The following is a 27,662-nucleotide window of genomic DNA, read 5'->3' as shown; positions in this document are numbered from 1 at the left end:
TCTGGGCTACTTGCACACTGCCAGTCTTGTGGTACTGCTTCTATGGGATCTGGCATATTAGCCAGGTTGGATCCGCAAGGTGCACAGGGGTGGGAGGGGCAGACTCTGCTCACTTTGCCTTCAGTGGTCCGCTTCAGGAGGGGCCCTGCGGCACCAGGAGGGAGGCAGACCCATTGGAGGGATGGATCCACAGAAGCACAGTGTTGGGTGTTTGTGCAGTGCAGGCAAGTTCCATGACGGAAACTGGTACCCTTTGGGATTTTGGCTGGGGGATGGGCAGGGAGACGGCGCTTCCCAGCACCTTTGTTTCCTGCCAAGCTGAGCTCTGTCCTCCGGGGCTCAACAACTCTCCCTCCCACTCTCTGAGCAGAGCTTTTGACTTATAACATTCCAGATGTTAAGTCCCATTGGCTGTCAGAACACACTCCATCCGGCCCCTCCGCTTTTGCAAGCCAGTTGGGGGCTCTGCCTTGCTGGGTGGGCTGGCTGCCTCTCCACCGCCCTGGCTCCCTCCTGCCAGTCCATGTAGTGCGCACTGCCTCTCTGCCCTTCCTATCCTCTAACGTGAGTTTCTCGTCTATGCTTGGCCCTGGAGAGTCTGTTCTGCTAGTCTTCTGGTGGTTATCAGGGTAAATTAGGCAGATGTGGGTGGAATCTAGGTGATCAGCAGGACACGGTGAGCCCAGCACCCTCCTACGCTACCCTCTTCTCCCCAGTGTTTGTTCATTTTTGAGAGAGAGAGACAGAGTGCAAGTTGGGGAGGGGCAGAGAGAGAAGGAGACACAGAATCTAAATCAGGCTCCAGGCTCTGAGCTGTCAGCACAGAGCCTGACACAGGGCTTGAACTCATTAACCATGAGATCGTGACCTGAGCCAAAGTCTGATGCTTAACTGACTAAGCCACCCAGGCACCCCAACACTCACCTTTGAATCTTTTTTTTTTTTTAATGTTTATTTATTTTTGAGAGAGAGGGAGACAGAGCGGAAGCAGGGGAGGGGCAGAGAGAGACGGACACACAGAATCTGAAGCAGGCTCCAGGCTCCGAGCTGTCAGCACAGAACCTGATGTGGGGCTCGAACTCAGAAACTGTGAGATCATGACCTGAGCCAGAGTCAGATGTTCAACTGACTGAGCCACCCAGCCGCCTTTTATCACTCCCCTTTTATATTTTTTATTTTTTTAAATTTTTTTCAATATATGAAGTTTTTTGTCAAATTGGTTTCCATACAACACCCAGTGCTCATCCCAAAAGGTGCCCTCCTCAATACCCATCACCCACCCTCCCCTCCCTCCCACCCCCCATCAACCCTCAGTTTGTTCTCAGTTTTTAAGAGTCTCTTATGCTTTGGCTCTCTCCCACTCTAACCTCCTTTTTTGTTTTTTTCCCCTTCCCCTCCCCCATGGGTTTCTGTTAAGTTTCTCAGGATCCACATAAGAGTGAAAACATATGGTATCTGTCTTTCTCTGTATGGCTTATTTCACTTAGCATAACACTCTCCGGTTCCATCCATGTTGCTACAAAAGGCCATATTTCATTCTTTCTCATTGCCACGTAGTACTCCATTGTATCACTCCCCTTTTAAAGGATAGCTGGGATGATTCCAGTTTTGGCCTATCACAAATAAAGCTGCTCTGAACATTCCTATGTTGGTTTTTTTTATGAACATAAGTTTTCATTTCACCAAAAGTGCAAATGGTAGTTACATGTTTAGTTCTGTATGAAAAGTCCCAACTGTTATCCAGAGTGGCTTTAACAGTTTACATTCTCACCCAGCGATCTATTTTCTTCACATCCTTGCCAGCATTAGGTGTTGGCACTATTACTTTAGCCACTCTGAGAGGTGGTGTGTGCTGAGACAGAAAGGCTGGATGGGCTGGGGTTGGTTAAGCTCTGATAAAGTAGTTTCTCTTGGGCAGGAGGGGAACAGAACGCTCCAAGTATCCCTCAGAATGGCCACTGTGTTAGTGTCTTCAGCTGCTGTAACAAAATGCCATAGGCTGGAGCACTTAAACGACAATAATTTATTGTCTCATAGTTCTGGAGGCCAGAAGTCCAGGACAAGTCCCGACTGATTTGGTTGCTGGTGAGAGCCCTAATTCCTGGCTTACAGACAGCTGCCTTCTCACTGTGTCCTCACATGGCCTTTCTTCCACATGGGCACTAAGAGGGAGAGACACAGGGCTCTACTTCTTCTTAAAAGGTCACAGTCTTGTCAGATTAGGACCCCACCCATATGAGTTTATTTAACCTTAATTACCTCCTGAAAGTCTTAACTCCAAATATAGTCACATTGGGGGCTTAGGAGCCTTGACACACGAATTTGGAGGGAACACACAGTTCAGTCCATCGCCATTACTCTGTTCCCACTTGCTAGAAGCCTGAGGGGATTTTCTCTGTTGTTGAGGGCAAGACCCTGGTATGTCTCAGGAAAGTTTAGGGCTCCCCTGAGACCATGACTTTTTAACTCTCACGCCAGCTAGGCGTGGCCTCCAGTGTTCATCCTTATGGGTCCCCTTTCCCTTCCTGTTTCAGGCTCCAGCCTCTGTTCCTGGTAAGCTGTGAGCACTTAGCCTGTCTCTCCAGTTATTAGGGCATTGGTTTGCCCTATGACTGCAATTCTCTGATGGATTCTAAGAGGAGTTATTGATTTCAATTTGCTCAGCCATTTTCTTATTGGGGAGATAGAGCTCTTTACCTGTCAGGCCAGAGACTGGAGCTAGTATTATGTTTCTGTTTTTTTTATTGTTATTGATTGAGTGGTTGACTGATTTTATTTATTTATTTATTTATTTATTTATTTATTTATTTATTTATTTATTTTAAACATAATTTATTCTCAAGTTAGCTAACATACAGTGTACACAGTGTGCTCTTGGTTTTGGGGGTAGATTCCGATGATTCATCACTTACATACAACACCCAGTGCTCATGCCAGCAAGTGCCCTCCTCAATGCCCTTCACCCATTCCCCCTCCCCCCATCAACCCTCAGTTTGTTCTCTGTATTTAGGAGTCTCTTATGGCTTGCCTCCCTCTCTGTTTGAAACTATTTTTCCCCTTCCCTTCCCCCATGGTCTTCTGGTAAGTTTGTCAAGTTCCACATATGAGTGAAACATGATATCTGTCTTTCTCTGACTTATTTTACTTAGCATAATACCCTCCAGTTCCATCCATGTTGTTACAAATGGCAGGATTTCATTCTCTCTCATTGCCAAGTAGTGTTCCATTGTGTATATATAAACCACATCTTCTTTATCCATCCATCAGTTGATGGCATTTGGGCTGTTTCCATAATTTGGCTATTGTTGACAGCGCTGCTGTAAATATTGGAGTACATGTGTTCCTATGAATCAGCACTCCTGTATCATTTGGATAAATTCCTAGTAGTGCTATTACTGGGTCCTAGGGTAATACTATTTTTAAATTAAAAAAAAACCATTTTTTGACGTTTATTTACTTTTGGGGTGGGGGAGAGAGAGAGAGAGAAAGAGAATGAAAACAAGTGGGGAAGGGGCAGAGAGAGATGGAGACACAGAAACCGAAGCAGGCTGCAGGCTCTGAGCTGTCATCACAGAGCCTGACGCAGTACTCGAACTCACAGGGCATGAGATCATGACCTCAGCTGAAATCAGATGCTCAACTGACTGAACCACCCAGGTGCCCCTCTATTTTTAATTTTTTGAGGAACCTCCACACTGTTTTCCAGAGCGTCTGCACCAGTTTGCATTCCTAACAACAGTGCAAGAGGGTTCCTGTTTCTCCACATCCTCACCAACCTCTCTTGTTTCCTGAGTTAATTTTAGCCACTCTGACCAGTGTGAGGTGGTATCTCAATGTGGTTTTGATTTTATTTCCCTGATGATGAGTCATGTTGAACATCTTTTCATGTGTCTGTTGGCCATCTGGATGACTTCTTTGGAAGAGTGTCTATTCATGTCTTCTGCCCATTTCTTCACTGGATTATTTGTTTTTTGGGTATTCAGTTTGGTAAGTTCTTTATAGATTTTGGATACTAACCCTTTATCTGATATGTCATTTGCAAATATCTTCTCCCAATCCATCAGTTGTCTTTTAGTTTTGTTGGTTGTTTCCTTTGCAGTGCAGAAGCTTTTTATCTTCATGAGGTCCCAATAGTTCATTGTTGCTTTTATTTCCCTTGCCTTTGGAGATGTGTTGAGCAAGAAACTGCTGCGGCTGAGGTCGAGAAGTTGTTGCCTCTTTTCTCCTCTGGAGTTTTGATGGTTAAATGTTTCACATTTAGGTCTTTCATCCATTTTGAGTTTATTTTTGTGTATGGTGTAAGAAAATGGTCCAGTTTCATTCTTCTGCATGAGTCTGTCCAGTTTTCCCAGCACCATTTGGTAAAGAGACTGTCTTTTTTCCATTGGATACTCTTTCCTGCTTTGTCAAAGATTAGTTGACCATATGTTTGTGGGTCCAGTTCTGGGTTCTCTATTCTATTCCATTGGCCTGTGTGTCTGTTTTTGTGCCAATACCATACTGTCTTGATGATTACAGCTTTGTAATACAGCTTGATATCCAGGATTGTGATGCCTCCTGCTTTGGTTTTCTTTTTCAACATTACTTTGGCTATTTGGGGTCTTTTGTGGTTCCATACAAATTTTAGGATTGTTTGTTCTAGCTTTAAGAAGAATGCTGGTGCAATTTTGATTGGTTTTGCTTTGAATGTGTAGATTGCTTTGGGTAGTATTGACATTTTAACAATATTTATTCTTCCAATGTTTTTCCATGTTTTTGTGTATTCTTCAGTTTACTTCATAAGTTTTCTATAGTTTTCAGCATATAGATCTTTTACATCTTTCGTTAGGTTTATTCGTAGATATTTTTATGGTTCTTAGTGCAATTGTAAAAGGGATCGATTTCTTAATTTCTCTTTCTGCTGTTTTATTATTGGTGTATAGAAATGCAACCGATTTCTGTACATTGATTTTGTACCCTGCAACTTTGCTGAATTCATGTATCAGTGCTAGCAGCTTTTTGGTGGAGTTTGTTGGGTTTTCCATGTAGAGTATCGTGTCATCTGCGAAAAGGAAAGTTTGACTCCTTCTTTGCCAATTTTTGATGCCTTAGATTTCATTTTGTTGTCCGATTGCTGAGGCTAGGACTTCCAACACTATGTTAAACAACAGCGGTGAGAGTGGGCATCCCTGTCGTGTTCCTGATCTCAGGGGGAAAGCTCTCCAGTTTTTCCCCATTGAGGATGATATTAGCTGTGGGCTTTTCATATACGGCTCTTATGATTTTAAGGTATGTTCCTTCTATCCCAACTTTCTTGAGGGTTTTTATTAGGAAAGGATGCTGTATTTTGTCAAATACTTTTTCTGCATCTATTGACAGGATCATATAGTTCTTATACTTTCTTCTATTAATATGATGTATCACACTGATTGATTTGCAAATATTGAACCAGCCCTGCAGCCCAGGAATAAATCCCACTTGATCATGGTGAATAATTCTTTTAATATACTGTTGGATTCGATTTGCTATTATCTTGTTGAGAATTTTTGCATCCATGTTCATCAGGGATATTGGCTTAAAATTCTCCTTTCTTATGGGGTCTCTGGTTTGGGACTCAAAGTAATGCTGGATTCATATAATGAGTCTGGAAGCTTTCTTTCCATTTCTATTTTTTGGAATAGCTTGAGAAGAATAGGTATTAACTCTGCTTTAAATGTCTGGTAGAATTGCCCTGGGAAGCCATCTGGCCCAGGACTCTAATTTGTTGGGAGATTTTTGATAACTGATTCAATTTCTTTGCTGGTTATGGGTATGTTCAAATCTTCTATATCTTCCTGTTTGGTAGTGTGTGGGTGTCTAGGAATTTGTCCATTTCTCCCAGGTTGTCCAGTTTGTTGGCATATAATTTTTCATAGTATTCTCTAATAATTGTTTATATTTCTGTGGTATTGGTTGTGATCTGTCTTTTTCCATTTGTGATTTTATCTGTTTGCATCCTTTTCTTTTTGAGAAGTCTGGCTAGGGGTTTATCAATTCTGTTTATTTTTTCAAAAAACCAACTCTTAGATTAATTGATCTGTTCTACTGGGTTGTTGTTTTTTTTATTTTGTATTATATATTGTTTATTTCATATTCTCTAATCTGTCTTATTTCTCTTCTTCTGCTAGCTTTGGGGTTTCTTTGCTGTTCTGCCTCTAGTTCCTTTAAGTGTGCTTTTAGAGTTTGTATTTGGGATTTTTCTTGTTTCTTGAGGTAGGCCTGGATTGCAATGTATTTTCCTCTTAGAACTGCCTTTGCTGTATCCCAAAGAGTTTGGACTGTCATGTTTTCATTTTCATTTGCTTCGTTCTTTTTTTTTAAATTTCTTCTCTAATTGCCTGGTTGACCCATTCATTTTTTAGTAGGATGTTCTTTAACCTGCATGCATTTGGAAAACTTCCAAATTTTTTCTTGTGGCTGATTCCAAGTTTCATAGCATTGTGATCTGAAAATATGCATGGTATGATCTCAATTCTTTTATATTTATTGAGGGCTATTTTGTGACCCAGTATGTGATCTGTCTTGGGGAATGTTCCATGTGCACTCGAGAAGAATGTGTATTCTGTTGCTTTTGGATGAAAAGTTCTGAATATATATGTCAAGTTCATCTGGTCCAGGGTATCATTCACAGTCATTGTTTCTTTATTGATTTTCTGCCTAGATGATCTGTCCATTGTTGTAAGTGGCATATCAAAGTCACCTGCAATTACCGTATTCTTATCAATAAGATTGCTTATGTTTGTGGTTAATTGATTTATATATTTGGGCACTTCAAATTGGGGGCATAGACATTTATAGTTGTTAGCTCTTCTTGATGGGTAGACCATGTAATTATGATATAATGCCCTTCTTCATCTCTTGTTACAGCCTTTAGTTTAAAATCTAGTTTGTCTGATATAAGTATGGCTACTCTAGCTGTCTTTTGACTTCCAGTAGCATGATAGATGGTTGTCCATCCCCTCACTTTCAATTTGAAGGTGTCCACAGGTCTAAAATGGGTCTCTTGTAGACAGCATGTAGATAGATCTCGTTTTTTTATCCATTCTGATACCCTATGTCTTTCAATTGGAGCATTTAGTCTGTTTACATTCAGCATTATTATTGAAAGATGGATTTAGTGTCATTGTATTATCTGTAGGTCTTATGCTTGTGGTGATATCTCTGGTCCTCTGTAGTCTTTGCGGCATTCCACTCACAGAGTCCCCCTTAGGATCTCTTGCAGGGCTGGGTTAGTGGTCATGAACTCCTTCAGTTTTTGTTTGTCTGGGAAGGCCTTTATCTGTCCTATTCTGAATGACAGCCTTGCTGTATAAAGGATTCTTGGCTGCATATTTTTCCTATTCAGCACATTGAATATTTCCTGCCACTCCCTTCTGACCTGACAGGTTTCAGTGGACATGTCTGCTACTGCCCTTATGTGTCTTCCCTTGTAGTTTAAGGACCATTTGTCCCTAGCTGCTTTCAGAATTCTCTCTTTATCTTTGTTTTTTTTTTTCCAGTTTCACTATGATATGTCATGGAGAAGACCTATTCCTGTTATGTCTGAAGGGAGTTCTCTGAGCCTCCTGGATTTGGATGTCTGCTTCCTTCCCCAGATTAGGGAAGTTCTCAGCTATAATTTGTTTAAGTAAACCTTCATTCCCTTTCTCTCTTTCTTCTTCTTCTGGAACGCCTATGATACAGATATATTATGTTTCATTGAATCACTTAGTTCTCTAATTCTCCCCTCATGGTTTAGTATTTTTTTATCTCTCGTTTTCTTGGCTTTATTATTTTCCATAATTTTTTCTTCTATTTTACTTATTCTCCCCTCTGCTTCTTCCATACTTGGTGTCTCTGCATCTAGTTTACTTTTCACCTCATTTACAGTATTTCTTATCTTAATTCGTTGTGACTATTTTTTGGTTCCTTGATCTCTGCAGTAATAGAGTCTCTGCTGTCTTCTATGTTTTTTTCAAGCCCAGAGATTAATCTTATGACTATTATTCTAAATTCTTGATTAGATATATTGTTTATATCTGTTTTGAGCAATTCTCTAGCTGTCATTTCTCCTGGAATTTCTTTTGAGGAGAATTCTTCCATTTTGCCATTTTGGCTAGTTTTCTGTCTCTTATGTATTTTAATAGCTTGTTATGTGTCCTGCACCTGTAAGCACTACTATGTTAAAATGGGGTCATATGCTGTCCAGGGCCTGACCCTTCAGGAGGTGTTTTTGGAGTATGTTATATTCTCTCTGTTGTGACTCTGGTTGCTTTATCTCCCTACTCATAATGGTGGTTTGGACCTTCTACCAGGTGTGCTTTGAGTTGTTTGTTGAAGCAACCCTGGAAAAAAATATTAAAAAGGTGGCGGGTTGTGGTGGAAGAAACCTTATCCCATACAAAGAGAGAAATGATAGGGGCAGGGAAAAAGAAAAGAAAAGAAAATTGACCAAGCAGAGAAACTATATGGCTTAATCCAGAGAGAGAGAGGAAAATAATAAAGGAGATACAGAAGAGGTGTAAAAAGAATAGATTAAATATGTCTGCTTAAATAATACAACAACCAGAATAGCCAGACTAGAGAAAGGAAGAAATAAGAGGAAGAAAGGGATATAAAATAAGAATTGACCGAGAATTAAATCAGAAAATGCAAAACTGCTAGGTGCCTTGGAACTGGTGGCTGCACTGATCAGGAGGAGGGCCTGTGTGGTTGGTCAGTGTCAATCTTGCCCCTGTAGATACACAGGTACCAGGCACAGAAGGGCGTGGTTTGGTGTAGGCGGCTTCCCTGAAGCCCCACCTTTTTGGTGATTGGGAGAAAAATGGCTACACCCCAGTCTCTCCTCTCTGGACCAGGTGTCCCAAACCACTATTCAGGCCATCCTCACTGTGCTGAGTGGGTGCGAGTGGGTGGGTTTTGTCCGCTCCAGAGTCTCCCATGCCTCCCAGGCGCTTGGCTGGGATTCAAACCCTAATGTCTTAAATGATCCCACTCTGCCCACACGCCCTGGTTCCAGGGAAGTGCCACTCTGCTCAGCCAGCCAACAAAAGGTCTCTGGCTGGCAGGTACAAGTAAGGTCTTCTGTCCTTGGAATGACTCTTTGCCTTTTTCCCCCAGCACTCAAGGTAGCAGATTGGTTTCTCTGACTGCAGACTGTGCCTCTGAGCTAGTTACCAAGCCCAAGGCTGGTTCTCCTTCTCCCCAGGCACACGAACAGGGAAGCTGGCTCCAATCTAGCTGCTGTTAGAAATTGGATACTACCACCCTCCCAAAGTTGGGAGGTACCTAATGGAAAACTGGGCAAATACTACCTGTTTGTCAGGAATAACCCATGGACCACTGCATTCTGGAATAATAGTCAACAGTTTTGAGATTGGAAAAGCTCTTAAGATCAGAGGAAAAATTTTCTGTGGAGAGCTACATTAAAGATCTGGGTTTTGGGTTTTGTGCACATTATCTACTACTAAAACAAATATTTATTCACTTAAGTATGGGCAAATGGAGATTGTGGGGCACCATAAGAAGAAAATAAAATCTATGGGAATTTAAGGAAAAAATAAAATTGCTTATATAAAAATTAGAACTAGCAAAAGATAGATTTGCAATGTATTTAAAAGGTTGGCTAATGATTATTACATAGAGATTATATGAGAGAAATAAAGTTTTCACAAAGACAAAAAAAAAAAGAAAGAAAGAAATTGGATCTTTCTCTGTTTTTTTCCAGTCCCCAGCCCATGGTTTTTCTCTTGTCAAAATACAATCCCACATTTCCACAGCCTCTCTTTCTCTTCCTTTTATTTCTCCACAGGAGGGGATTCCTCCCCTCTGTTCTTATGCCGCCCGTTTTATCTCTCCTGGTTCATAATCATGCACCTGTGGCCCACCAAGTTGTCCCTGTGGGCCCCTGGAGATGTATCTGTTACTCTGCAGCCTGGACTCTTAGAATTCCAAGTCCTCTGGCCTCAACACTGCTGTGTTTGAGGGAAGAGGGAACTTCGGGTCCCCCTACTTCTCTGCCGTATCGACTGGCAGCTCTGATTGATTTGTATTTAAATTCTAATAAGTTTACATACAGTACAATATTGGTTTCAGGATTTTATTGTGTTTTTAATTTGGGTTTGTGTATGTTCACTGTATGTTCACAGAAATTCAATGGGTTTTCATCTGTCGGTCTTGCGGCTCCTGCCACCTTGCTGAACTCACTCATTAGTTCTGGAGGGTGGGTTGCCATGTTTGGCTTCTCAAGCCTGTGCCATCCTTGAGTTAAGTGCCACACCTCCTCTCTCTTGGTGCCACCTCTACCCATGTGTGGTCACCGAATGTTCTGCTATGGGGACTGCCTGAGACTACTGGTGGGTTGTCTGGGCTCCCAGCTTTGGGTGTTTGTTTCCGTGATGAGTGTGTGGTGACCTTGCTTTGGGTCTTCTCCATTAGGTGGCCAATTCCTGGAGTTGTGTAAGATGAAAACTTCTGACTGTACTTGCTTGCAGACCAGCTTCTTGTGAAATGACCCACCTGGGACTTTCCTGGGGCCCCCTTCCTCTTTTGGGCTTATTCCTAGGACACACTTATAAATGGATTATAGGTATCCATTTGTTTTCTTTCCCTCAACTTTTTAGTATGAAAAACTATAACGGCACAGAAAATTTGGCATAATATATACTGATCACCCACATACCACAACCTTAATTTGACAAGGTTTTTTTTTTTTAAATGCTTATTTATTATTTTGAGAGAGAGAGAGAGAGAGAGAATGAGAACAAGGGAGGGGCAGAGAGAGAGGGAGACACAGAATCCAAAGCAGGCTCCAGGCTCTGAGTTGTTAACACGGAGCCTGATGTAGGGCTGGAACTCAGGAACCGAGAGATCATGACCCGAGCCGAAGTCGGATGCTTAACCGACTAAGCCATACAGGTGCCCCCTTAATTTGGCAGTTTTTAACTTTGTGCTTTATTATTTGTTTATACCTTTCTTTGTATCTCTCCGTACTATGTGTATGCGTGTGTGTTTTCAAACATTTTGAAAGTAAGTGACAGATACAGTGATACTCTGCTCCTAAATATTTCACAGGCATCTTGTAAAAATGAATGCATCTTCTGCCTAACCACAGTACTGCTGTAACACCTGAGACACTTAATTGTAATTACTTAATGCTGTCCAATATTCAGACCATATTTACATCTTTCTATAATTATTCCAAAATGTCTTAGATGGTAAATTTTTTGGAACTAGGATCCAGCTGAGGATGATGCATTGAACTGTCAATGCTGTTCTGGTGGCAGAAAACAGCCACTTTATTGTGCTCACAGAACCTGTAGGTCAGGGGTTCCAGACAGGGTACAGGGCAGATGGCCTGCCTCTTCTCCATGTCACTGGTATGGGAAGATTGGACAGCTGGGGTGACCCAAAGGCCAGGTCTGGAACCATCTGGGGGCTCCTCTCCATGGGCCTGGGAGGGAGTGTCACAAAGAGTCATTCAGGTAGCAAGTGGTCCAGCAGGACCACAAGGCAGGCATAAGGCTTCTGATCTCAGAAATCTCTCCATATCACCTCCACCCAGACCCCCGCAAGGCACAGGGAGGGACATAGGCTCATCTGGGAGGGTGAGTGCCCAGGTCACACTACAGAAGGGGATGTGGGATGAGAGATGCCATTGAGGCTGTCTTTGGAAAATATGGTCTGCTTGCTGCAATGTGTCTTTAGTCTTTTTAACCTGGAATAGCTGATTCACCCCCAAGGCTGTCTGTTTGAAGAGATCTGGCAGTTGTCTTGTAGGCCATCCCCCATTCTGGATCTGCCCAGCTGTTTCCTGATAGTGTCATTCAGTCTGCTTCTCTGTCCCTTGTGTATCTTATAAACTGGAAACTAGGCCTAAAGGCATAATCACATCCAGAGTAAGCATATTTAGCACAAACATCCACTTATTTTAAAATTTGATCAGGATATGACTGCTTTTGTCTTCTGCAATAAAACTAAGGTGAGTACAAGTTGGAATTAAGGTGATGGCTCAGTCAGTTAAGCATCCAACTCTTGATTTTGGCTCAGGTCATGATCTCATGGTTCATGAATTTGAGCCCCATGTCAGGCTCCATGCTGACAGCACATAGCCTGCCTGGAATTCTCTCTCCCTCTTTCTCCGCCCCTCCCCTGCTCATGCTCTGTTCCCCCGCCCCCCAGAATAAATAAACTAACTTTGGGGAAAAGAAAGAATTAAGGAGGTGATGGACACAGACACCAAGAGACAGTGGGCACCCCACTGTCTCAGTGGGATGCCCTGAGGGGGACATAGTGGCACCTGAGTGGAGTTCTGGTCACAGGCATCTCCTGAGCTTAGTCACAGAGAGCATCAGGCAGTCCCCAAATGAGGAACTGTTGAAGGGGAAAGGCGGGGAGGTACTGTATCTGTCAGAATTTTCAGTGTTAATACATGACAGAGGCTATGGAAACATCTCACATTCAGGGAGGCTAAAACAGCCTGACAGATAAAGGCATTGCCTGAGCTGGACCAGAAGGGGTGCTCCAAGGGTCATAACTGGGCCAGTTGACAAGACTAGGATGCAGGTGGTGTGATTCTTGTCCTGAAGCCAGAGCTGCATGGCAGCCATGTGAGAACACACTTACCTCCTTAGGAAACATGTAACACAGGGTCATGGCTCAGAAAACCGTCTCGTGTGTGTGTGTGTGTGTGTGTGTGTGTGTGTGTGTGTACACATGTGTGCATATACGTGCAGAGAGTACCAGCCAGCCACAAAGCACACGGGGAAATGTTGCCAGATGGTAAGTCTGGGTGAAGGACATGTGGATGTTCTCTGTAATAGCTTTGCACCTGTTGTATGAGTTTGAAATTGTTTCCAAAGACTAAATATTAAAAGTAACCAAAAAAATTAGCTGAAGGAAGATTCCATTTCTGGCTGCTAAAAAAATCAAGGCTGAAGTAATGTAACAGTGCATGTTAACTCTACTGGAATTAGAGTTTAAAAAATCATAAAAACAAACCATTATGAAAAAAAATCAACGCTATCCTCAGAGAATAAGATGAATGCCAATATTGAAAAATAACTTTAATTTTTACAATAAAATGTAATAAACACAAGAGATTTCCATACCAGACACAACAACCATGAACTTACGATGTGTTGAAAATACCTCTTTACCCTCAGTTTTGAGGTTTCAAGCACAGGATGAGGTAATAGTCTGTTTACAGAGAACAGAAGGAGCAATCCTCACGAGAAAAATGTGTAAACTCACTAAGCTTAAATAATCCAAATCAGAACAACTTCAAGCAAGGTTCCATCATCTGCTTCTCAAATCTTCAAAAACATAGAAATGAAATGGTTGTTAGCACAGCCCTGGGGAGAGTGGTGTGTGTGTGTTGCCAGTAGTGCTGAAAACAGGTTCAGAGAACCCCACTCTGCCAACACTTGGAGCCACTGACAGTCAGCCTCAAGAATGGACTGCTGTGGAAAAAAAGCAAATAAGCAGAAATGTGATTTATATGAAGATATTCACAACAAATAGTTTAAAGTAACTGGCATTTCCATGGGGAGAGACTGTAGGGGCAGTGTTCTAGTTGCCGTTCCAGCTCATGGGGCATTCACTTAGCCACCCAGTGGGCATCTGTTGTGCATCCACCATCTGTTGGGCAGTAGATACTGGATAAAAGCAGAATATACAATTTAATCACCACCTGCACCCTGCTGAAAGATATGTTTAGGTGTTTAATGACAAAAGATCAGATCATGACCTGAGCCTACTTTGAGGAGATTCATATACTTCAAGTTTAACAAGGTGTTTTCCTTCAGACTACTTAAAATAATAATTGGACATAACCATGAAAGAAATAAGAAAAATATGGAATATCTTCAGAGCAGTGGTTTGGATGTTCATGATGTAGCCACTTCTGGCAGTTGAGATATGTCTCATTTCCTCAAGGGAGTAGAGCACGTTTTTGCATCCTTAGTACTGTGGCCATTTGGGGTGGGATCAGTCCTGAGCTGGAGGATGCTGAGTGCCTCCACCATGAGATGCCTTAGCCTTCCCCTTCCCAGTTCTGATAACCAGCAGTATCTCCAGACATTGCCAGATGTTCCTTGGGGAACAAAATGGGTCCTGATTGGGAACCACTGGAATGATATGAATTAAGCTGCTGGTTTAAAAAAAGTAACTTTGGCATCTGTATTTTAACCTGTTATGCTCCAGAGTCAGAAATGCAAGGATGAAGTGTCCCAGCTCAATCACAAGATCCTTCAGCTAGGAGAGGAGGCCTCTGTCCACCAGGCCCAAGATGAGAAGAACCTCATCAACATTCAGCTGTTAACACAGAGACTGGAGGAGGCTGGGCACCAGGAGGAGCTGCAGGTGAGTGGTCTAAAAACATCAGCAACATGGGGCGCCTGGGTGGCTCAGTCGGTTAAGCGTCCGACTTCAGCTCAGGTCACGATCTCGCGGTCCGTGAATTTGAGCCCCGCGTCGGGCTCTGGGCTGATGGCTCAGAGCCTGGAGCCTGTTTCCGATTCTGTGTCTCCCTCTCTCTCTGCCCCTCCCCCGTTCATGCTCTGTCTCTCTCTGTCCCAAAAATAAATAAACGTTAAAAAAAAAAAATTAAAAAATAAATAAAAACATCAGCAACAGCCTTAAAATGCCTAGAGGTAGGCTCACCCCTCAGGTAAAGAGGGGAACTTAACAAGTACGTGCTCTGGAAAATTTGTAGGCTTCAGCAGCTTTGCAAATTCTCAATATCTAAAAAAAAGTAGCAGAAAGGGATTAAATCCTGATGCTAAGAGAATAAATTGGTAGACCTCTTTGGAGGACATTTGGGTAAAATATGCATCAAGTGCCTCAAGAATGTCAGTATGCTCTGACTTTATAATTCTACTTATGGGAATTTTATCTGAGCATCGTGGGCAGACTTAGCTGGAAGTGTTTTCATTGCTGTGGTATTTATAATATTAAAACAGAATTGGAATCAGCTTGAATCATCAATAATACTGAATGAGTCAGTAAATTATGGTACAGTCATTAAAAATCATGTTTTCCAATAATATTTAATGTTTTGGGGAAATTCTCAAGATATAATGAGGAAAGCACAGCATATAATGCTGTACCAGTGTTATTGATAGAAACACATGTGTGGAAGAAGGGCTGAGATCACAGCACAATGTTGGGATCATGGTGGTTTAAATTTTGTCATTTTTGCTTTTCTATAAATTTCTGAAGTTTCTGCATTAAACATGTATCAGACTGATGGGGTGCCTGGGTGGCTCAGTTAGTTAAGTGTCTGACTCTGGATTTTGGCTCAGGTCGTGATCTCATAGTTCATGAGATGGAGCCCCCGTTGGGTTCCCATGCTGATAGCATGGGACCTGCTTGGGATATTCTCTCTCTCAATCTCTCCCTCCCTCTCTCTCTCTCTCTCTCTCTCTCTCTCTCTCTCTCTCTCTCGTCACCTCCCTCCTCACCTCCCTCCCTCCCCCTTCTCCCTCCCCCACTTCCTGCTTGCTCACACTCTCTCTCAAAATAAATAAACTTAAAATAAATAAATAAATATGCATCAGACTGCTGAGATATTCTTGTACTTGTGAAATTATTTTTTTAAACAGAGTGAGCTAATCCAAAAACTTGAACTTGAACTTGAACACATGAATCAGGAATGTCAGAGCCTGAGACTGTCACAGTCACAGCTGAGAGAGACCCTTGAAGAAAGTCAAAATCAGGTGGGTGTGCATGATGGCCAATGGCTGTGTCTCAGCTGGGAGGAAAGTCAACACAGTTTAGCACTGACAGAGCCTTGCCAGGACTGGTCTGGCCAGAGAGGTTATTGGGCTGCCCTGAGGTTACACAGCTGGTCGGGCACTTACCAGGCCTGAGACTGAAGTTGAGCCTAGTCCAGGGTTGGTTGACCCTGAGCAGTCCATGGGCAGAGCTTCTATTTATGCACAAGGGAAGGAGGCTGACAAGCAGTGCTTTTGGCTGTACCACCTGCAGAACAGAAGAGCAAAGGAGAGCTGTGGGTAGCCTCTGAGGAGGGGGGAGTGTCGTCAGATCCAAGGACATGAGGTGGAGTAGTCCCTTGGGTTAGCAAGCTCAGTGTGCCCGTCTTGCCCTCACACAGGCTTATGTGTGCACAGAAGCCCTGAAATTGCATACACATGTGGGTGTCGAGCTCCTGCCTCCCACTTTCTCTCCTGCTCCAGCATTTATCTAGTGCACCAGGCTCTAAAGGTACAGAGGTAGGGAAGTGGAGAGCTTGCAGTCTGGGACAAGCAGATGTGAGCAGGACGGACCAAGCAGGGATGTCAGGATGCCCTGACAGCATGGTGTGCAGAGACATGAGAGAGGGGGAGCTGGTTCTTCCTGGGGGAGCAGGATGAGAGAATGGCAGGTGTGTAATGGCCCAATGTGGACTCAGATGTGTGTTGCGCTTAGAGGGCTGGGGGCTGTAGATAGAAAAGAGGGGTCATGGGAGAAGCCTCCCAGGCAGTGTGGAAGAGGTTTCTAACTCACTGGCCTGTGGCCCAGGGCCCTCACTTGAGTGTGGCACTGGCATGCCTCCCTCCTCTGAGCAACTTCACAGACTCCCTGACTGGCCCCAGATGCCACAGCTGGACTTGACTGTGGGGTCCCCCTACATACCCAGGGCTTTATGACGTGCAATTGGGGGCTCATGTGGGCTTTCAGCCATCCCGCTGCAAACAAGCGCTCTCCCAGAGGTGCCTCTGAGTATTTGGGGGTTCCCTTCTCTGTTTTTAAGTCTGAAAGGAACCTTGAGAAATTGCCTTGACCAGCTTGAGCCCTTTGAGTCCAGGAGTCAGCATTCAGCCACTGTCATGGGCAGAAGGGACCTTACTTAAGCAGTTCTCCTGTGATGTGAGATGGTTCCCCCTTGTTATTTAGAAGAGGAACCCCCAAAACCACATTGATGGGAGTTCACATGAGGGAAATAAGAGGAGCCTGTGGGTACTTAAGGATCTTCTGGAGGAGCCATGGTAGAGTGGCCGCGGGACCACTCGGGAGGAGCCAGTGTTGTCACTGGCACAGTTGTGGGTGATTTTAAGGAGGAGCGCCCTGGAGGTCAAAGAGAGCAGGCTGGACAGGTATGAGCAGGGGAGCAGCTTGGGTGGGGCCATGAGAGGTCCTGGCAGAGGGACTTTGCACAGCTCAGAAGGTGTGGTGCACGGGAGCACAATGCTGTAAGCATCACATGCCCTTGGGAATGACCATCTTGGTTCTGTGTTGCAGTACGTCAAACCACCCTCAAACTTGGTAGCTTCTAGCACTGTTCATCATTATCCTTCATGGTCTGTGGGCTCGCCAGCGCAGCTGGGCTGTTTTCACTTGAGATCTCAGGGGGCCATTGCAATCAAATGAGGTTAGGGCTAGCATCATCTGAAGGCACAGCTGGATCAGATGTTTGAGAGGCCTCAGGTCACAGGGCTGGCATGTGGTGTTGGCTGGTGGCTGGGGGCCCCTGGTGCTCTCAGCTGGAGCACCCACACCTGGCCTCTTGGTGGCATGAGGCTGTCTGAGCATAGCAGTGAAGTTCTGAGAGGATAGGTGACCAAGCACCCTTAGAGGAGCAGACAGAAGCTGCCAGGCTTCTTAAGACTGTGTCAGGGCATTCCAGAACATCACTCCCCTGACATTTTGTTGGTCCAGCTTGGATTCAAGGGGAGGGCACAGAACCCACCTGTCCATTGGGGGAGGACACAGTCGTCACCTCTCAATGCAGGGAGAGCACAGCTCCCATCCCTCAGGGGGCAGGAATAGCAGCCTGTGAGCTCAGGTGGGAGCAGCCGATGGCTGAGGTGGCTTACTGCCATGCCCCTGATCCCAGAACACAATGGCCCTCTTTTCCTGGCATGGGCTGCCCCAGTGGTCTCTGGGGACATCTTTCCCTTGTCAAGTGATAGTTGGGCAGGGGTCTCCAGAGTTGGCCCAGGCTCTAGCCAGTGTCAGTTCTACAGGGAGGGAGATGAGGAGGGCTTGGGAGGAATTTAGCTGAGACGGTGTTATGGGCTGTTTGCCTTGCTCAGAGAGCCACAGGGTAGGGCCACAGACACAGACCTCACACTGGGCCACACAGTGGCCTCCTCGCAGGAGCTTGTACCAGGCATCTGTGTTCAGAGCAGAGAGATAGCTGTAGCAGTTAGCAGCAAGGGGCATGGGAACAGTGTGTTCTAAGGAAGAGGGCATCAGGGTGTTGGGGAGTGCTGTCAGAGAGCAGGAACAGCTTTGGAGTGGGTGGGCATTCTGACATAGAGTCACAAGGGCCTGGGCTGGGACTCAACTTCCGTCTGCAGGATGACTGAAGCATGAAAGTCGGGAGGGGGCTACATTTGTGGGGGGTGTGTTTTAGAACTGGTTCTCCTCTCTCCCTTCTCTGTCCCTCTTTCTCAAGGTTCCCAGACCCAGTTCCAGCATGCAATTATCAGACACCAACAGGGTGTCTGAGAATTCAACTCCATTCTTATACTATCTGCCTGGAGACAGCATCAGACCCCACAGGTTAAGGGTTAAGGGTGTAGTCCTACAACACTACTCCCTACCCCCATCTCAGAAGCCAGTCATACCCCCCAGGCTGTTAGCTGTATTTCTGACCAGCCAGCTACAGATTGGATGTTTCAGCCTCCTCCTCCTGAGGTTTGACTAATTTGCTAGAGTGGCTCACAGAACTCAGGGAAACACTTAACATTTAGCAGTTCATTAAAGGATATGTTAAAGGAAACAAATCAATAGCCAGAGGAAGAGATACATAGGGTGAGGTCCCAAATATCTGTCCTCAGGGAGCTTGAGCCCCAGCCTGGGGGCGCATGGAAGTGTTCCTCCTCAAGCATAGAAGCTCTCCAAAACAGGGACCAAACAGCTGGCTCTTGGGTTTTTATGGAGGTTTCATTATATAGTCATGACTAAGTCATTGGCCACTGGCTGACTCAACCTTCAGCCCCTCTCCCCTCCTGGGAGGTTGGGGGATAGGACTGAAAATTCCAATCCTTGATCACGTGGTTGACCCTCCTGGCAGCCAGCCCCTCCCCTTGGGTGCACTTCAAAAATCACCTTCATTAATAATGAGACATCTATTTCACGTCTGTGGCTCTGAAGCATTTTTAGAATCTGTGGATGAAGACCAGATATCTCTGAAAAATATATTTTGGTCATCTGATTTTAGAAGTCATTATATTGCACTCCTCCAAAAGAGCATAGTAGCTATCCTGGAAACTGTGTGCAGGTGTGTTTCTCTGGGATGACTCCTGTCCTAAGAACAGCCACACGTGATGGTGATGACATGGCCCCCTAAGACAGCCCCTCAGAGATGCATGGGGATACAACGACCTGAGGCCTAAAGCCTCATTGTTGCCCTTGAGTAGCCATAGCTGGCATCCTCCCTGTCTCTAATCACATGGTCACCTCAGACCTATCATAAGTGTGACTCTTGATGGAGGTACCTCCCTCTCCCATCTATGGGGCCTCAGAGGTGTGTGAGGGCTAACATAGCAAGTTCTTGTAGGGTGCCAAGGAAATTCTGTATATTCTTGGTGAAGCCTCTAGAATCAAAGTGATTTAAATGGTGTTTAATAAAAGGATTGGCCAAGCTACCCACAACTCCAGTGAAATCTTGCCATCCACTGTGGTTGGGGAGCCAGGGGCTGGGGTAGTTCTGCACCTGCTGCCAGGGTCCCTATGGCCTTCATCATATGCTCCATTGCTCTCTGTGGCCCTGGTCGCAGCTGCCTAAGGAGTATGAGCTCTCTGCCTAAAGGAAAATCACCATGCATGGCCTGCATGGATTATAATTGTTAAACAGACTCCATGAAGTTTGCTGAAATGTAAACTGGACAGGGTATGGCATGATTCTCCCATGGGTGCAGCAGGAAACCTCAGTGTCATCACTTTGAGGCTACAGACCTGAGTCTTCTTGACTCTCTCTGTGTAGAAACTCTGGCTAAACCAGAGTTTGGCTGTCAGAATACAAATGAATAGGTTCTTTATGAACCTTACATGTAGCTGCAGATGCATGGACCAAGGAATAAGGATGCCTTGTGTGCCCTTCCATTTGTAGGGTATCTGTAAGCATGGAGTTTTGCAGGTCTAGTAATGACCCCATAGCTTTCAGCAATCACACCAGCACTATCATGGCCTTCTCCCTGGTGCAGCTGCATGGAGCCAACCTGAGGCTAAGGCTGGCACAGTCCCAGCACTCAGAGGAGGTCCACCAGCTGCAGGAGCAGATGCAGTGGCTGGTGCCTCAGGACCACATGGCCGAGCTGCAGCAGCTACTGGAAGAGGAGCGGCAGGCCACTCAGCAGCTCCGTGACGAGTGCATTCTCCAGAAGGAGAAGGGGAGGCGGCTGGAAACACAGTGGGTGAGTGGAGACAAGGGCTGTGAGGCCCAGGTGATGGTGCCAGGGGTGGCGAGACTGGATCACTGATCACTCAGCCAAAAACTGCCATCCCAACTCGTAGAAGTCTGGTTATACCACAGCTGCAGGCCCCTGATTTTCACTGTGAACAACGTGGGATTCTAACAGGGGTCAAAGATGGATCAGGGAGGAGTGGCAAACCTCTTGGAGAAGGCATCTCCCACCCCCTCAGAGTGATAAGCCAGCTGACCCAAAAGGTCTCTCCAACATGGGGGCAACAGGTCCACCCAGACAGGTTGTCTTTGGGGGCTGCACATGTCTGTGGTAGGCCACATGGCTAAATGTTAGGGACCACACACTCAAAACTGCTTACAGGGCCAGAAATGTGGTGATACAGAGGCCATGAGGGAAGCTGTGGGTGGCAGTCCCACCCATGTAGTCCTGTGGAATCACAGGCCCTGTGTGCCAATTCTCCTAATTTCAAAGGAAAGCCAGAAACTAGATTTTTACAGAAACATTCCCAGTTTCCAAATGATGCATCTAATTTAAAAAGAATCTGAAACCATTTTGCAGACTGAAAAAAATCTACCCACAGGCACACAAAGACTGCAGAAGTTATTTATTTGGGTGCACACTGATCTAGGTAGGGGAGATACAGAAACAGACACACATGGCAAAAGCCTGTGCCCTCCTGGAGCCTATATTCTGGCGTGGTGGGGAGACAAATGAAAACATGAGTCATGAGGATAGCATGTCAGATGGTGATGAGTTGATGAGTGCTCTGGAGCGGGATGGTGGCCAGAGAAGGCCTCACCAACGTGTTACTTGAGCCAAGACATGCTGGAGTTGAGAGAACAAGCCATTCACTTATCTGGAGAGAGTGCTACAAGTAGCAGGAGCAGTATGTGCAAAGGCCCTGAGGTGGTAATGGCCTTATTTAAGGATAGCAAGGATGAGAGGGAAGCAAGAGGAAGATGGTGGGACAAAAGGCCAGTGAGGTGGTGGCACACCCTTGGGGACCCTGGCTGTATATCAGGCACTGCATTAGGCATCTAGAGACATAGAAACAGAGTTGTTGCCTTAAAGAGCAGGATACTGTGGCTCAGGGCACGGACTGCAGAGATTGGGATCCAGGCTTCACCATCTCCTAGCTGAGTGACTTTGGCCAGTTACTTAACTTCTCTGCTTCAGCTTCCTCACCTGTAAAAGTTGGGTGCCAGTGGTTCCCACTAAAAGCATCAGTGTGAGGCATCAGAATTGGCACTTTTAAAATGCTTGAATAGTTTGGCATGTGTGTACCCTACTTAAGTGTTTAATTTAAAAGGCTGGGGGGGGGGGGGGCACCTGGGTGGCTCCGTCAGTTAAGCGTCTGACTTCAGCTCAGGTCATGATCTCATGGTTCATGAGTTTGAGCCCTGAATCAGGCTCTGTGCTGACAGCTCAGCCTGGAGCCTGCTTCAGATCCTGTTTCTCCCTCACCCTCTGTCCTTCACCCATTCACATTCTGTCTCTCTCTCTGAAAAATAAACATTAAAAAATAATAATAATAAAAATAAAAGGCTGAGAAAACACCTACATCCTGAAATGCCACAGTGCAGTTCATTGGGAAATGTCGGGGTGGGAGGGTGTGGAGATAGGAGCCTGAGGACAAGAGGGTGCTTCCATGAGGAAGAAATTGGAGCAAGACTCAAAAGGTCGGTAAGATTTGATGTTTGTGAAGCATAAATCCCAATGAAGAATAACCTATCCGCATTGTGCAAAAATGTTAAGCAGGAAATAAGTTCAACCGTGATAGAATATTGACAAAACAAAGAAATTTAATCAGAAATCCTTTAAAAATACTCAGTAACACATTTGGGGAAACTCACTTTGGAATAATTTATGATTAAATGCCCAGGAAAGCAGTCTGCTAATTCTTGAACTACAAAGAGCAGTGTAAGCTTTGTGACCTGTGGCAGAACATTGTGTGTCTGTTACTCTGTGCAGATGAAAGGCTCTCCCTTTGCTCTCAGATATGTACATTTTAGCTAATTTCCACTCTGAATAAGCCTGAGATGATTCTTTTAGAAATGTAAATTATTGGTCTGTAACCTTTTGTGACAGGAAGAACATGAAAAGGAGCTGAAAGACACTGAAGAGCGGGTGGAAGAGGTGGGAAGAGCTCTGAAGAACGTGGACATGCTCCTCCAAGAGAAAGTAGCTGAGCTGAAAGAGCAGGTCAGTGATGGATGTCTGTCATTGCCACATGCACTTTCTGAACTTTCTCCTTCCATGGGTGTTCAAGTAGCTAATCCAGGGAGAGACTGTCCTCATAGAACACAGAGAGCCCCCATGTTCATTTGGAACCACTGAACCTAGGGCTCCATCTAAACTTTGAGAAACTGAATGTACAAATTTTTTTCAGAAGATTAACAGCTAAAAGCAATCAATAGAAAAATTGATTTTTTAACCTATATTCCCTACACTGTATTTGTATATTGTGTTTGTTTTGGGAATTGTTTTAAGGTACATTTGAGAGGTGTTCACATAATCTCAGAAAGGACGTTCATTTATTCATTTATTTATTCAGTCACTGGGCAGATACTTACTGAGCACCCGTCATGTATCATGGCATTCATTGTTCTAGGAAGACTCTAAGATGGGCCCCTGGGCCTTACGTTCTGGCAGTGGAGACAATGACAAGATATATGACCTCAGGTGATGAGAAATGCTCACTCTCAAGAAGAGATGGATGGCACGTGGTGGGGATGGTTGGGGACCACTCTGAAGAGATGGCACAGGAGCAGACACCAATGACAGCCATGGAAGTCTGGCTCTGACCCCCCACCCCCACCCCCCAGTGGAGGCCAGGTTGGCTTTTTGGAAGAGAGGTACTCATGTGGTGGGACTGTCCTATGCAGTGTTGGGCTGAATGCCTGTAGCACCTCCAGTCAATGGGAGTGTCATAAAAGGGCACCCATGTGTTTCCCTGTGTGCTAGGGGACATGCCAGACCCCGAGCAGGAGGGGCATCCAAGCAGAGGAGCAGTTCAGGTACATGTCCTTAGATGGGACCAAGTGGAGTACATCAGCAGACTGCCAGGGAGGTGGCTGTAGCTGCTATGAGCAGATGGGTGGGTGCGGGTGGGCAGGACCCCCTCAATGTTAGGAGTTTGGATTTTATTTTACTTTTTTTTTAATGTTTATTCTTAGAGAGAGAGAGAGATACATAGAATGAGTGGGGAGGGGCAGAGAGAGGGAGACACAGAATCCTTAGTAGGCTCCAGGCTTTGAGCTATCAGCACAGAGCCTGACACAGGGCTGAAACACACGAACCATGAGATCATGACCTGAGCTGAAGTTGGATGCTTAACCGACTAAGCCACCCAGGTGCCCTGGGATTTTATTTTATTTCTGATGGCAGTTAGAAGCTATCTGAAGATTTTAATCAAGAGCATGATATGATCTATATTTTTAAATAAATCACTCTGGGGGAAAAGAAAATATTTGGGCTTCAATAGGCTGCAAAGACCAAAAAAAAGAAGGCCATAGCTGTTCTGCTTGATGAAAGCCCACAGTTGAATTCAGCCAGCAAGGTCAATCAGTAAGAACTGGTGGCTGGGCAGCCAGCATGGAGGGTGATGGGATGGGGAGGCAAGGCTAGAACGAAGCAGGAGACAGAGAAAAGGCTCAGCCAAACACCAGCTACTCCAGAATAGTTCTGTTCAGAGCTAGAAGAAATTAAGTATGAGAATCTGCAGAAATATTTTCATTATAGTAGTCAAGTCTGTTTAGAGGGCTCCTGAACTGAGCCCAAACAGGATGAAATGTCCAGGCCACCTCTTGTTCCCTGGGAGGTGGGAGGTCCCAGTGGGAGTCACACCTCCCTCCCTGACCATGCTCCTGGCTTTGCAGCTCCCTCCCTGCCATCCACTGACTCCCAAGTGTCACGACCCCCCTTGCCCTACGGTCATTCTCTTACACAAAGCCACAGTTTGCTTCCTCTTGCCTGACAGATCCTCAGTCTTGGTTAAATCCTGTGGCTCCTGCACACCTGCCCCTGTGCGGTGAGGTCCTGTCCACAGCCCTACACCCACCCCACCCCACCCCACCCCACCCCACCCCACCTCACCTCAGAACTAGCTTATGCTCTAGCCAAGTGAACCAGCCACCTGTGACCGTGCATGTGCCACAACGCCCAGACCCTCCCTTCTCCCAGGCCCTCACTGCCACCTGAATCCAAAGGTAAAGGAGCCCTGGCCCTGCCTCTGCCCCTTTTTACCAAAGTACCTGCAGAGGGTTATCTGGACACCCTCACCTGCCTTCTCTTGTGTTCACTCATGTCACTGGCTGAAGTCCAAAATGTTGGTGTTGTGGTGGATGCCCCCACAGTGTCTGCAAGTGAACCCGCCAGCTCAGCCTCAGAAGGGATGCAGAATCCAGCCTCTTCTCACTCCCACTCTCATCCTCTGTGCCCTACAGTGTCCTTGTTTCCTCCTGGGCTATGTTCTCAGTGCAGTAGTGGCAGCAGTGCTTTCCCAACATGGTTGAGGTGCTGGCCCTTCTACTCGGAGCCCTCCAGGCCTCTCACAGCCCTAAGAGTACCAGGCAGAGTTCCTACAGAGGCCTCCAAGGCTCTGCAGGATCTAGTTGCCCCCAGCCCGGTGGCACCCAGCCAGCGTGTCAGCTGTAACTTTCTTTCAGTGGGCTTCTCACTGCCATGCCCCCCCAGCCCCAGGTCTCTGGCCATTCCAGCCATCCCCAGCCTGGCCAGGCTCTGGACCTTTGCACCTGCTCCTCCCTTTGCCTGGAATGTTCACATCCAGACAGGCTCAGTGCTCCTTGCCCTGCTTTGTTCAGATCTCTGTTCAAATGTCAATGGACAGAGAAGCTTTCCCTATTCACCCCAACCGAAATAGGAACTCCCTCAGCTATCTGTCGCCTCCTGGTGAAACCAGTAGTAACCTGAGTGTTAATAGGACTAGTAAGTGCAGCTGTAACTTTTCACCAAGATCTTTTTTGTTTGCCTGTAAACATCCCTGACTCTTCTCCTTGGGGGGAGGGAGGTTAGAGTCCTGCCCTCCCATCTCCATCTCCTCCTTTGGCTATCTCTCCTTGACACATAACTCCATGCTGAGTGATTGTGTTTGCTGTACATCAGGCAGGCAGACTTGAGTTCAGTTATGTGGGGTTTTCTCTTAGCACTTGTCATGCCTCCACACCATGTATTTGTTTCTGGCATGTCCACTTCCATCAGAATATGTGCTCCTGAGAGCAAGATCATTGCGCAGTATGTCTGGCAGTACTTGTTGAATGAATGAATGTAGTATTGACTTTTGAAGCCCAAGGCTAGGACCCCGGTTGGCATTGTATCTTGAACAAGGACTCATAACTAGAATGGCCTTGTGTCCCCATCGCCATGGCTATCGTGTGTGGTGACCAGCCCATGCACCTGGGGTTCCCAGGGTGGATGTAGTGTCAGAGTGTGTCCTGTGAGACATGGTGGCCCTGCAGAGCACACTGATAAGAACCAGAATGACATGTTTTATGTTATGTTGAGTAGTCCTTTTTAAAGACTGGTGATTTTAGGGCAGCTGGATGGCTCAGTCGGTTAAGCATCAGCTCAGGTCATGATCTTGGAGTTCACGAGTTCAAGCCCTGCATCAGGCTCTGTGCTGATAGTTCAGAGCCTAGAGCCTGCTTCGGATCCTGTGTCTCCCTTTCCCTCTTCCCCTCCCCTGCTTGCACTCTGTCTCTCTCAAAAATGAATAAATGGTTAAAAAAAATTTAAGGCTGGTGATTTTGATCTTTTATATCTTCATTTCATGGTAAAATCAACTCTCATAAAGTTGACTTAAATTTCATCTTTCATGCCAGGTTTAATAAAAATTGTCATTATACCCAATGTTTGTGTATGAGATATGTAAAAACCCTGGAACTGTGTTCCAAACACACTTGAAAGAGTGGGAGGGGCAAGCTGTCATGCAACATTTCTGCACTAGAATAATAGTAAAGTATGGTTTTTCTCTCCTCCCTAGTTTGAAAAGAACACAAAATCTCATTTGCTGCTCAAGGATCTCTATGTGGAAAATGCTCACCTGACAAAGGCACTTCAGGTCACCGAAGAGAAACTACGAGATGCTGAGAAGAAAAACTGCATCCTGGAAGAAAAAGTTAGAGCTCTCAACAGACTCATCAGTAAGATCGCTTCAGCTTCCCTCTCTGTGTGAAGGTTGCTAGTTTTCCTGGAATTCATTTTGAAAGAATATCTTTTAAAATTAAGCCACCATGATGTCATAATATCCTAACGTTCATTGGTTGTGCACCCTTGGACATAGATTTCTGATTTCTTGTTCACCTTACACACGTTTAAAAATGTCTACTGTGCCAGCTGCTCAGGAAATAGACATGCTGGAAAAGACTACATTTTTATTAGTAGTCCTGGGTAATTTCTCCAGTAAAATTCTCAGTTTTGCTACTCATTGGTGAAACAATTATGGGTAGCTTTCAGTGAAGTAAGACTAAAAGAAAAATGGTAAAATCAATCAATTTCAATGTTGTACCTTTGACCTTGGCTACAGAGAGTAAAATGAAAAATAAGGGCTCTGGACAGTTTCATCTTTTCACTGTTACTGCTTTGGGTTTAGATCATTAGCATTCTCAAGCTGTGTCTGTACAAACATTCTAGAAAGACTCCTTGCTGAGACTGTCAACCCTGCAATCAAAGACAATGGAGGGGAAGCCCCCTCTTCAGGGACTGCTCTACCACAGGAAGATGTTTGGAGAGTGCTTATTTTAGGTCTGTGGTCTCAGGGATGATGGTATTGCGAATGCAATCTTTCCCTCATTGAAATGTCATCACACTGGAAATTGTATTATATGTAAAGCAAAAAGAAAAGTCTAGTTTTATATCCAAAATATACATAAGTTATGGTTATTTGGTTTATGAGAATAAACTACTGTACAATGAAGAGTCACTGTATTTACAAAAACTCTTTTCTATTAAAATTGTTTTAACTTCTAAGTTTAAGTTTTTATTAAATATTTTAAATAGAAAAATAGTTTTATAAGAAACACTCCTGTGCCCATCAGCTAGATGTATTAAAATCCTTCTGCTACATGTAGAAAGAGGTGCAGCCCCTGTTCTGTTGCTGTCAACCTCTTTCTCCTTCCTGGAGTCAGCCACTACCCTCAAGCTGCTGTGCCCCGTCCCCTTCTGTCTGACTTAAAGCACTATGGAAATACACAAAAGACTGGAATAGGGGTGCCTGCCTGGCTGGCTCAGTTGGCAGAGCATACGACTCTTGATCTGGGGATTGTGAGTTCA

The 27,662-nt window shown here is 45.1% G+C and overlaps 1 protein-coding gene across 3 annotated transcripts in view; it reads left to right on the top strand.

Moving 5' to 3' along the window:
- The window catches only part of NINL (ninein like), a 176,565-nt gene extending 149,206 nt beyond the window's left edge, over positions 1-27,359 (top strand). For all 3 annotated transcript variants that reach the window (XM_042931807.1, XM_042931806.1, XM_042931808.1), the window contains 5 exons: positions 14,200-14,358; positions 15,600-15,713; positions 20,151-20,360; positions 22,461-22,574; positions 26,374-27,359. In XM_042931807.1, the coding sequence (XP_042787741.1) occupies positions 14,200-14,358; positions 15,600-15,713; positions 20,151-20,360; positions 22,461-22,574; positions 26,374-26,565 (789 nt within the window). In that variant the 3' untranslated portion in view covers positions 26,566-27,359. The remainder of the gene's footprint in view (positions 1-14,199; positions 14,359-15,599; positions 15,714-20,150; positions 20,361-22,460; positions 22,575-26,373) is intronic.
- The last annotated feature ends 303 nt before the right edge of the window (positions 27,360-27,662 follow it).

Source organism: Panthera leo, chromosome A3 (genome assembly GCF_018350215.1).
Source record: "Panthera leo isolate Ple1 chromosome A3, P.leo_Ple1_pat1.1, whole genome shotgun sequence".
Taxonomy (NCBI): domain Eukaryota; kingdom Metazoa; phylum Chordata; class Mammalia; order Carnivora; family Felidae; genus Panthera; species Panthera leo.
This window is presented reverse-complemented; position numbering and strand designations above follow the sequence as displayed.